The sequence below is a fragment of the Octopus bimaculoides genome, chromosome 6 (genome assembly GCF_001194135.2).
Source record: "Octopus bimaculoides isolate UCB-OBI-ISO-001 chromosome 6, ASM119413v2, whole genome shotgun sequence".
Classification (NCBI taxonomy): Eukaryota; Metazoa; Mollusca; class Cephalopoda; order Octopoda; family Octopodidae; genus Octopus; species Octopus bimaculoides.
In genome coordinates, this window is record NC_068986.1 from 13,205,077 (window position 1) to 13,217,206 (window position 12,130).

The 12,130-nt window shown below is 38.5% G+C and overlaps 1 protein-coding gene across 2 annotated transcripts in view; it reads right to left on the bottom strand.

The window, feature by feature from the left end:
• Window positions 1-1,585: 1,585 nt before the first annotated feature.
• LOC106882363 (tubulin alpha-3 chain) overlaps window positions 1,586-12,130 on the bottom strand; it is a 14,607-nt gene continuing 4,062 nt past the window's right edge. Inside the window, exons 2-4 of one of the 2 annotated variants that reach the window (XM_014933018.2) lie at window positions 9,541-9,739; window positions 7,047-7,269; window positions 1,586-2,786 (exon numbers count right to left, since the gene is read on the bottom strand). In XM_014933018.2, coding sequence (XP_014788504.1) covers window positions 1,660-2,786; window positions 7,047-7,167 — 1,248 coding nt within the window. In that variant the 5' untranslated portion in view covers window positions 7,168-7,269; window positions 9,541-9,739 and the 3' untranslated portion in view covers window positions 1,586-1,659. The remainder of the gene's footprint in view (window positions 2,787-7,046; window positions 7,270-9,540; window positions 9,740-12,130) is intronic. The other variant, XM_014933017.2, reaches the window with a different exon arrangement.

A 12,130-nucleotide genomic window follows, 5' to 3' on the forward strand; every position in this document is an offset into this window, starting at 1 on the left:
ATCTTTTATTTGTTCATACTGTTTTCTGTCCCCCCCCCCACTTGCTCTTTCTCTCGTTCCCCTTCCCCGTTGTCTCTTTCTTTAAAAGTTCTTTCGAAAATAAAGGGCGTTGCACGTTTTCTTCTTAGGCCCACCAAAACTCAAGATAGAATGGGTTTAGTGTTTACTTCAAATTCTTCCACAGACAATTGAAGGAAAGAATACTGGTGGAACCATAAGAGCATGTAGATAGATGAGTGGAGTTAGCAGGATTAGGATTAGTTGGTATACAGTCAGCTGCTGTAGATAAGCAAAGGCCTTTGTAGTTGTGTTTGAAGAGATAAGAATTTGTTAGAGTGGATGGGTATGTGAAATATAGTTTAAAAAAAGGCAAATAACTTTTTTTTTTTTTTTTTTTTTTTTTTTTGCTGAAGTCTAGAATATGTCTGTATTTTTGCTAAGAAAAGGAGACCAAATATATTCTTTTCTACTCTAGGCACAAGGCCTGAAGTATTGGGGGAGAGAGACAGTCGATTAGATCGACCCCAGTATGCAACTGGTACTTAATTTATCGACCCCCGAAGGGATGAAAGGCAAAGTCGACCTCAGCGGAATTTGAACTCAGAATGTAAAGACTGATGAAATACAGCTAAGCATATCGCCTGGCGTGTTAACGTTTTTGCCAGCTTGCCCACCTTGGAGACCAAATCTATTGTGGTATAAATGTGGTTGTATATAAAATTATTAAGATACTGATGTTTAGGCATCATTCTATTGGTTAAAATATTGCATTGGAATTAATATATAATTGCTCCAAAGATCTTTTTGTAGTAAAAGTCTAAAGAAGTGGTTCTTGACCATTTTTTTGCCTATAGACTCTTTTGATTCTTCTTTACTCTACTGGACCCACATATTTTGTGTAATGTTGATGTATAACCAATTCATTCCTATATTTAAGAGATGAGGAATTATGTACATTATTTACAATTGACGGATATTTGCCCTCATCTTGTTTGTTGTTAACACAATGTTTTGGCTGATATACTCTCCAGCCTTCATCAGGTGTCTTGGGGAAATTTCAAACCTGGGTTCTCATTCCTAAGGTATTTTTCGATGTTGTTGTTGTTATTATTATTATTATTATTATTATTATCATTATTCAGGTCACTACCTGGAATCGAGCTCAGAATCTTGAGGTTAGTAGCCCACACTCTTAACCACTACACCACGGGCATATCGCATAGTGGTTAAGAGCACGGGCTACTAACCCCAAGATTCCAAGTTTGATTCCAGGCATTGACCTGAACAACAACAACAATAATAATAACAACAACATCAAAAATACCTTAGGAATGAGAACCCAGGTTCGAAATTTCCCCAAGGCACCTGATGAAGGCTGGTGGGTATATCAGCTGAAGCGTTTTGTTAACAACGAACAAGATGAGGACAAATATCCGTCAATTGTAAATAATGTACATAATTCCTCATCTCTTAAATATAGAAACTATTTTTATACTGAAAGACACTGTTATGAATATAAGAAACTTTTACCTATAAGATACTCCAATGTTTAAGAAGATACAGAAAATGGATGAAATGAAACAGGTTTAGAGGTTGAAATTATTTAATTCGTAGAATAATAGAGAAAGTGACATTTTTCACATAAATATATCATGGACATTAATATTCGTCACCTTCTTCCTCTTCTACTTCTGTAGAATCGATTCCAACTTCTTCATAATCTTTCTCAAGAGCTGCCAAATCTTCACGGGCTTCCGAGAATTCACCTTCTTCCATACCCTCTCCCACATACCAATGAACGAAAGCACGTTTGGTATACATTAGATCAAATTTATGATCAAGACGAGCCCATGCTTCGGCAATGGCAGTGGTATTGCTCAGCATGCACACAGCACGCTGGACACTGGCCAGATCACCTCCAGGAATAGTGGTCGGAGGCTGGTAGTTTATGCCAACTTTAAAGCCAGTGGGGCACCAGTCAACAAACTGAATACTGCGTTTGGTTTTGATCGTAGCAATAGCAGCATTGACATCTTTTGGAACGACATCACCCCTGTACAGCATACAGCAGGCCATATATTTACCATGGCATGGATCGCATTTGACCATCTGGTTATATGGCTCAAAGCAAGCGTTGGTCACTTCTGCCACGGTTAGTTGTTCATGATAGGCTTTCTCTGTGGAAATGATTGGAGAATAAGTAGCCAAAGGAAAATGGATTCTTGGGTAAGGTACCAAGTTGGTCTGAAATTCAGTCAGATCAACATTAAGGGCACCATCGAAACGCAGAGAAGCAGTGATAGAGCTGACCACCTGGGCAATAAGTCGATTCAGATTGGTGTATGTAGGATGGACAATGTCAAGATTCCTGTTACAGATGTCATAAATAGCTTCATTATCAACCATGAATGCACAGTCAGAATGCTCTAGTGTGGTGTGGGTGGTAAGAATAGAATTGTAAGGTTCCACAACAGCAGTTGCCATTTGGGGAGCAGGATAAATAGAGAATTCCAGTTTGGATTTCTTACCATAGTCAACACTTAGACGTTCCATGAGCAGAGATGTGAAGCCAGAACCAGTTCCACCACCAAAACTGTGGAAGATTAAAAAGCCTTGCAAACCAGTACATTGGTCAGCAAGTTTTCGGATCCTGTCCAAAACCAAATCAACAATTTCTTTACCAATAGTATAATGACCTCTGGCATAATTGTTAGCAGCATCTTCTTTGCCAGTTATCAGCTGCTCAGGGTGGAACAGGCTGCTGTATGACCCCATACGAACTTCATCTGTAAAAATAAAAATAAGGAAATTGCAATTAATACTTTAGCATTCAGATTACTCTGTCAAAAGTGAATAAATAATATTCATATTGTTTTGAATTAATTATGCATTCTTGTAGCTTGAAGAATTTGATGATATGATTGTTTAGTTTTAGAATGACATTGTAGGGTAGGTGTGAGAGCCTGGATCTGTCCAATTTGAACACAAAGCAGACAGAATATTTTAGCTGGATATGGCCGGCTTAAATAAAATTCATCATCATCATCATCATTGTTTTAGCATCAACTTTCCTATGCTTGCATGGGTCAAACAGAATTAATTTAGGCAGGTTTACTATGGATGGATGCTTCCCCTGTCTCCAATCCTCATCTCTTTCTAAACAAGGTAATATTTTCCCATCACCAGACACATTTTCACAGAATATTGGAAACAAAGGGCACTGCTTGCATATGATGTTAAAGCAAAGAGACAGTAACACACACACACACACATACACACACATGACAAGCTTCTTTCAGTTTCCATCTACCAAACCCACTCACTAGGCATTGGTTGGTTCAGGGCTATAGTAAAAGACACTTGCCCAAAATGCCACACAGTAGGACTGAACTCAGAACCAGGTGATTGGGAAGCAATGTTCTTACCACAAAGCCACACTTGTGCTGATAAATTATATTATATTCACTGTTGGTTGGTGAACTCTGAGAGAAATTTCATTCTTGGTTGACACCATTTTACTTCATTTAAATCATCCATGAACCCTGGATAGTTAAATCAATAAGTATCAATTCAATTGAGATATAACCAATTCATATCAGGCCACTGTACTGTAGCCAAGCTCAAGATACTTGGCTTCCAATTACTGAATCTAATTATCTTTAATCAATTATTTTGGCCAATATAACTCATCACTGTAAACAGCTGCAACCTTAGAATTGATTATTTTTGCCTAGGCACAGGAGTGGCTGTGTGGTAAGAAGCTTGCTTACCAACCTCATGGTTCCGAGTTCAGTCCCACTGCATGGCACCTTGGGCAAGTGTCTTCTACTATAGCCTCGGGCCGACCAAAGCCTTGTGAGTGGAGTTAGTTGAATGGAATTGAAAGAAGCCCGTCAGTCATATATATATATATATATATATATATATATGTATGTATGTATGTGTGTATGTATTAACAACAAACAAGATGAGGCAAATATCTGTCAAATGTAAATAATGTAAATAATGTACATAATTCCTCATCTCTTAAATATAGAACTGTAATAAAAAAAATACGGTACTAATTCTTCCTGCAGAAAGTTTTATTGGCAATGGCCCAGAGACTTATCTAGAAGGAGATTTATCCCTCATCTTTTTAATTCTTTGGTAATCTGAATTGAGCACCAGTCCTGGAAATTCTTGCAATTTGGAAACGATTTGTTTGTTAGCTTGTGTGACTGATACCCTTGAGAAAGTATAAAGACATCATCTGAGCAGCCCTTTTTGCCTTGGCGTAAGAAAAACTAAACAGTCTGGAACAGACAATCAATCGTGTCTCCATAACTAATAACGGATGTTATTGAACATGGAGCATTTATAGGTGCAGACATAACTGTGTGGTTAAAATGTTTGCCTCCCTACCATGTGGCTTCAGGTTCAGTTCCGCTGCATGGCACCTTGGGCAAGCATCTTCTACTATAGCTTTGGGCCAACTAACAGCTTGTGAGTGGACTGGTTCGGCAGAAACCAAATAGAGTGTGTGCGTGCATGTGTGTATGTGTGTGTGCACACGCGCATGTGTATATGCATGCATATATGTATGTGTGCATGTGCATGGCGTATGTGTGTGTATGCATGTGTGCATGTGCATATGTGTTGGTGTATCTAATTTATGGGCTCTCAGATTGTTAATAGAGTTGTAATTTGCAACTAAATCAAAGCTACCCTGCTTTAGAGATGAAGTAAGCTTAATTATAATTAAATCTCTTAATACCATTTCCAAAAATTTTAATTTCTGTAATTAATTTCCTCAGTATCTAAGAACAACAAGTAATTAGACAAAGACTCCCTCAAATTATTTTTCATTCTCAAAAATTGCTTTTAAACTGTACCATTTTATTTATAATGGATGGATAGGTGTCCTCATCATGTTTGTTCTTATCACAGTGTTTCGGCTGATCTACTCTCCAGTCTTCATCAGGTGTTCAAATAAAGGGTTGGATTCGAAATTCCACCAGAGTTCATCAGCCGAAACTCTAACAACAAACAAGATGAGGGCACCTGTCCATTGTAAATAATGTACATAATTTCTCATCCCAAAAATATAGAATACTGTACCATTGTGTTGTTCCTTGCCTGAGCCATTTCATGCCCTGAAAATCCAGTAGTGGTGGCCCTGGTTCAGGAGTTCCATGGTTTTGAGGAGTGTAGAACCACCTCTCAGCCACTTGTTCCCAAGTTGGCTCTGACCCAGTGTAGTAGTACCTGTCAGGCCTCCAGCTATGAGTTAATTACCATGTCACACTATTACTTTTGGACAGTGCTCACAAGACATCCCAATGGGGCCAGGGCAGATAAGGCCTTTTAGCCCATTAACTGTCCATCTAAGAGAAGATAATTCTATATCAATCCTATATCCTGATAACTATTCTTTTCTACTCTAGGCACAAGGCCCAACATTTTGGGAAAGGGTACCAGTCAATTAGATCGACCCTCTGTACGCAACTGGTACTTAATTTATCGACCCCGAAAGGATGAAGGGCAAAGTCGACCTTGATGGAATTTGAACCCAGAACGTAAAGACGGACAAAATACCTATTTCTTTACTGCCCACAAGGGGCTACACACAGAGGGGACAAACAAGGACAGACAAACGGATTAAGTCGATTATATCGACCCCAGTGCATAACTGGTACTTAATTTATCGACCCCGAAAGGATGAAAGGCAAAGTCGACCTCAGCGGAATTTGAACTCAGAACGCAGTGGCAGACGAAATACCGCTAAGCATTTCGCCCGGCGTGCTAATGATTCTGCCAGCTCGCCACCTTATCCTGATAACTATTGGGCTCATGGCATTGTTACACCAGACCAATACAAGGTTGGCACAAACTATGCACACTATGATAATCCTTTCTACTGAAAGCACAAGGCCTCAAATTTGGGGGAAGGGATTAAGTTGATTACATTGATCCCAGTGCATGACTGGTACTTGTTTGATTGACCACCAAAAGGACGAAAGTATGCACACTGTAATAATAATCATTGTACAAGTCAAGGCCGACAGGAAGCGGTGCAGCTTCCTAGGTCTAACCGACAGTAGTATTATTCCCTTCAGGGGACTGTCACATTCAGTTGACAGCATACAACTACTTCATCGTATCACTACTGCATAAATCTCTCTGAGAGATTTAGAAATGTTTTATTTCTAAATCGTACGAGTTGTTCTGCAAACTGAAACACTTGTCACAATTTTGTAACAAAGAACTCTGTGGAGTTGAGTCTTACTGATTCCTCATGCATTGAAAGAACAAGTGAGTCCACCATTTATTCAAAAGAGATGTTTTACAACATGGTGCTTCATTGCAAATAACATCAAATATATAGTAAGTATATTCATAGGTGCAGGCGTGGCTGTGTGGTAAGAAACTTGCTTCCCACCCCATAGTTCCAGGTTCAGTCCCAATGCATGGCACCTTGGAAAAGTGTCTTCTACTATAGCCTCAGGCTGACCATAGCCTTATGAGTAGATTTGTTAGATAGAAACTGAAAGAAGCCCATCATATATATATATACGTATATATATGTAAATGTTTGTGTGCCTGTATTTGCCCCCCCCCCCATCACTTGACAACCACTGCATGGCACCTTGGGAAAGTGTTTTCTACTATAGCCTCAGGCCGATCAAAGCCTTGTGAGTAGATTTGTTAGATAGAAACCAAAAGAAGCCCTTCATAATATATATATATATATATATATATATATATATATATATATATATATATATATATATATATATATATATATATATATGTATATATATGTATGCATGTATGTATATATGTATGTATTTGTGTGTCTGTGTTTATCCTCCCACCATCGCTTGACAACCGATGTGTGTTTATGTCCCTTGTAACCTAGCAGTTCAGCCAAAGAGACCAACAGAATAAGTACTAGGCTTACAAAGAATAAGTACCGGGGTCGATTTGTTTGACTAAAGGCGGTGCTCCGGTATGGCTGCAGGCAAATGAGTGAAAAAGTAGAAGAGTACTGCTGAAACATTGCTTACCGACAACTGTAGGCTCCAAATCAACAAAGACAGCTCTCGGAACATGTTTCCCAGAACCCGTCTCACTGAAGAAGGTGTTGAAGGAGTCATCACTACCACCAACTGTCTTATCAGATGGCATTTGACCATTTGGCTGAATTCCATGTTCAAGACAGTACAACTCCCAGCAGGCATTACCAATCTGGACACCAGCTTGTCCAACATGTATACTGATACACTCACGCTGAAAAAAACAAGCAACAACAAAAACGTTTAGTGTTAAATAAAAATATCAAAACCTCTGGGGTCTAATAGTGCATTGCTGTTTTGATGGTATATAATTATAAACTATGGAGCTCAACATATTAATTAGACTGAGTGACCCCTAAATGAGTAAAGCGAAGGAAACAGAATAAAAATATTTTTTATCAAGGTAAAAATAGCTTTTTATATCAGCAGTTGATGTTTGTGAATCATTAACACTGAAAATGAAAACGAAAATAAACACAAATTAGAATAGAGTAGAGAATTATTAGTGCTGACATGGTTTGGTGGTTAAGAATTTTGATAGTCAACCAAATAGTCTCAGGTTCAGTCCCACTGCATGGCACCTTATTTTATACACACACACACACACACACATATATGTATATCAAAAGATGTGTTATAACACTATTCCACATATACACAAACAGTCGTACCAGCAATCCAACATACCTCAATCATCAGCTGCCTCACTTATATCATTATGGTTTTGACTTAAAAGTTAAATCATTAACAAATTTGTTAACTAAAATTAATAGTTATCGCCAAGCCAACATGGCAGTCCCAAAATTAGGACGAAAGCTGCCGTGAATTCACGGCAGCTTTCGTCCTAATTTTGGGACTGCCATGTTGGCTTGGCGATAACTATTAATTTCCAGTACCGCTGCCGTAGTCTCCTTTAGAGAGACTTAGAAATATTAATAACTAAATTTGTTAACTTCGTTAATTAATGACTAACAGTTTGGTGCCTAGGTTTGGTACCATTTCTGGTCTCCTATGTATTGATATGCCTAGATTCTACTGAATCCTATAACTAATACACACACACACACACACACACACACACACACACACACACACGGGGAGAGACGTGGTTATGTGGTTGACAAAACTTGCATTCTAACTTTGTGGTTTTGGACTTAGTTCTACAGTGTAATACTTTGAACTGGCATCTTTTACTGTAGCCCTGGGCTGACCAAAGCCTTGTGGTTGGATTTGGTTAATGGAAAATGGTGAGCAGACGCACATACATATTGACATACATCACAATTCTTTTTGAAATTTCAAGTTTCACTTTGTAGATGCATTTGATGTGTGCTAGTATGTATGCATGTGAGCTCATCAATTATTTTTTTTTTTTCCATATTAAATTCCGATATAATCGTAATCTATACACTCCGAAAGGTATTTGTAGAAAATTTCTTTAAAAATTATTGATTTTTCTGAAAGTTATGAGGAAACAAAGCTGACTCGTGTGAATTTACTGAAACTCTTCTCCCCGTCCTCGAAGTTGTGAGGATATAAAGTCGGTGGGAGCACACCTGTGTAGGTATGCCGGGTTGAGAATATAAACTAACTCATGCGCGTTTGTGTGTGAGTGGTGTTGTCTTGAGAACAATTTGTTAGAGAACAATTTCAGAGGAAGTAGACAAGATAATTGATAGTTTCCCCCTCGTCTTAAAATAACATGTCTGTTTTTAAAACGAAGTTGTTGCTGTTTTTAGGATAGCAGACAATGTTGTTTGTGTCCATGTGCGTTGCAGGGAGGGACGTGGTGAATAGAAGATGAGAAACTGTCCTCAGTATTGTCACATTTAGTCTCACAGATAAGGAAAAGGCCTGGAATTAAAAAAAAATATTATTTATTCATTTGTTTTTGAAGCTGCTGAAATACCAGATGAACGAATGAAGTCAACAGTGTTCCTGCTTGAGTTGTGCGCTTGTGCGCGCGCACACTTACACAAGCATGTGCGCATACAAGCTTTTCAGGACGAAATTGAATTCCTTTTTTTTTTTAATAGGAGAAATTTGAGCGATAGTTAATCGTATGGATGCGCATATATTTAGCAAAGAAAGAGAAAATTTGCCCGTAATGCAAACTGCTGTGCATTAACAACCACCTTTTATCAGAGAGAGAGAGAGAGAGGCGGGGAGGGGGGAATGTGCCGTGCGTGTGAAAGCCACACGTCTTTTTAGTGTGTGTAGATTTCTATGGAATCGGTATTTCTTTATAAACGGTCAACGCCGATGTTTGCTCCCTATATAAATTGTTGAAAGTCACTGCAGTTGATGGTACAAAAGACGCTCGGGTATATTTGACGCACCTCAATTTCAGCCGCTCATAAACGAGTAAAAGAAAAAGAAATCAAAGCATATATTTTAGACCCAGATTTGTATACAGAATCCAGGGTGATTATTTCACACCGCATATTATTAAATTACATTAAAATTCATGGATAATTTCTATTACCTTTAAAAACAATCACTTTGCAGGAATCACCCCGTTCTTACAATTTCCCATCCCCTACTTAGTTGTAAGGTCTTCCTATTTTGGCATACGACAGAAGCCTAGTTCCTTGAGGATCAAGACCAAGGGTTGGCAAACTTCTTGTATAGTTGACTCCTTCATGGAATCGTTGGTAACTTATTGAGCCCTGTTATGTAAATTTCTAAAATAAAATTAAAAAGTATAATTAGTAAAATAATTCTTGATTTTTAAAACAATTACTCCTTAGTTCTTTTGTGTCGTTATTGCTTTTTATTAAAAAATATTCGAAGAGGAAATTTAATGAAAATACGAAATTGATAAAGAACATTAAAAATTGAGTGATATAGTCAGAATATTTCATATGAAATCTGTTTCTTGAATACTAGTCCGCAGTATTGACCAAACCATCAGATGATGTTATATACCGCTGGTCACAATGCGCTTCCAATTCTGCCTTGATTGCGTCATTGTCAAGGAATCAAAACCACAATCTTACGATCATAAGTCCAACACCCTGTAGGCATCTAGCTTGACCCTGCCTGAGATTTGAAACCAAATCCACCGGCTTGTTGCTTGTCAAAACGAGCGGGAAATCCTCTCCACATCAGATGATTGATGAGGAAACGCTCGACCTACAACCCTAACCACCAAGCCACGCGCCTCCACCTTATTATTTCTAAGTAGGATATGGGCCAAACAGATCCAAAGACCCAGTTCTCGGTGATGTGATAGCACTATTAATAAATTACACAAAGTCTCTTATCTCAAAATGTTAACGTTGATGAAAAGGTGATCATTTAGTAGCCTGTAGTAAAATATTTCCCGAATTCTATAAAAATCGGGGGTGGGGGGAGTGCGGGATGAATGAATATTGCTTGTGGCCGTAATATCACTGCAAAAGGATTTGACAAGCTCAGAAAATATAAAGATTTGCTTATTGAAATCGAAATAATGTAGAATCTCAAGGCGGTTACAATACCAGTGATTGTATGAGCACTAGGAATAATAATAATAAAAAAAGGGGAGCTGAAAATTATTTGAGCGTGATCCCTGGCTTCAACTTGTACGTCACATGTATTGAGAAGAGCAATGTCGCCGTGAGAACAATTATCAGCCATGCAAATAATTTTTTTAAAGTTTTATTTGATTTTGTAGATGAACAATCGGGTGTGTTTATTCTAATGGCCTGTCAATGTATGCAGTAAGTTTCTATTTTTTTTTTTTTTGCCCTGTGGTAGGGGGTCGGGTAGACACTCGGCAAGAAATGGAAACAAAACTGAAAGAAGAAAAACTCAAAATAATAATTATGGTTTCAAATTTTGACACCAGGGCAGCAATTTCGGGATGGAGTAATTCGATTATCTCGATCCCAGTGCCTAACTGGTACTTATTTCATCGATCCCGAGAGGATGAAAGCAAAGTCGACCTCAGTGGAATTTGAACTGAGAACGTAAAAACGGACGAAACGCCGCTAAGCATTTTGTCCGGCGTGCTAACGATTCTGACAGCTCGCCACCTTAACTGATTTCAGCACAAGGCCAGCAAGTTCGGGAGAGGGGCTAAGTCGATTAAATTGACCCCAAAGTTCAACTAGTACTTATTTTATCGACCCCGGCGGAATTTGAACTCAGAACATAAAGACGGACGAAATGCCACTAAGCATTTTGTCCGGCGTGCTAACGATTCTGCCAGCTCGCCGCCTTATTAATAATCCTTTCTACTGAAGGTACAAGGCCTTGAAATTTTTGGGGGAGGGGACTAGTTGATCACATCGACCCCAGTGTTCTACTGGTACTTAATTTATCGATCCCGAATGGACGAAAGGCAAAGTCGTCCTCGGCGGAATTTGAACTCAGACCGTAAAGACGAACGAAATATCGCTAAGCATTTTGCCCGGCGCCTTCGCCGCTTTATTATAATGATAAGCTTAATAGCTTCTTTGCCTCCTCATCAGGAAAGAATGTTGATAAAAATAAACAGCACCCATCAACTGTTATTTGCTGCTACGGTTCGTATATCGTTAACCTACGTCTGCTGTTTCTTGTCTCGTTTTGTTGGAGAAAACCGTCCCAACGACTAAAAGAGGGTCAGGAACTCAATATTTATGAAATATCTTCTTTGATTCTTTCTCTAGAATCGATCACTGATCTTATTTCTCTCTCCTTCTCTCTCTAACACACACACATACGCACACACACACACACACGCACACACACACACACTAGTTTCTATCCTTTTAGATACCTGTATGAGATAGGAGATATATAAATGTATATCAATGTGTAGTGTATATATATATGTGTGTGTGTGTGTGTGTGTGTGTGTGTGTGTGTGTGTTATGTACGTGTATAATATATATACTCTTTCTCTGGTTATTTCATCGTATTCCTTTCTGATGAAGAACGTAGGCTCGAAACGTAAAAGACTTTCTCACCTTCCCGAGTGTCAAACTAATACACCTGCTTGTTGTTCATACACCTGTCTTCGTCTTTTGTTTTTCTGTTAATTTCAACTATGTATGTATGTATGTATATATCTATCTATCTCTCTCTCTCTCTCTCTCTCTCTATAT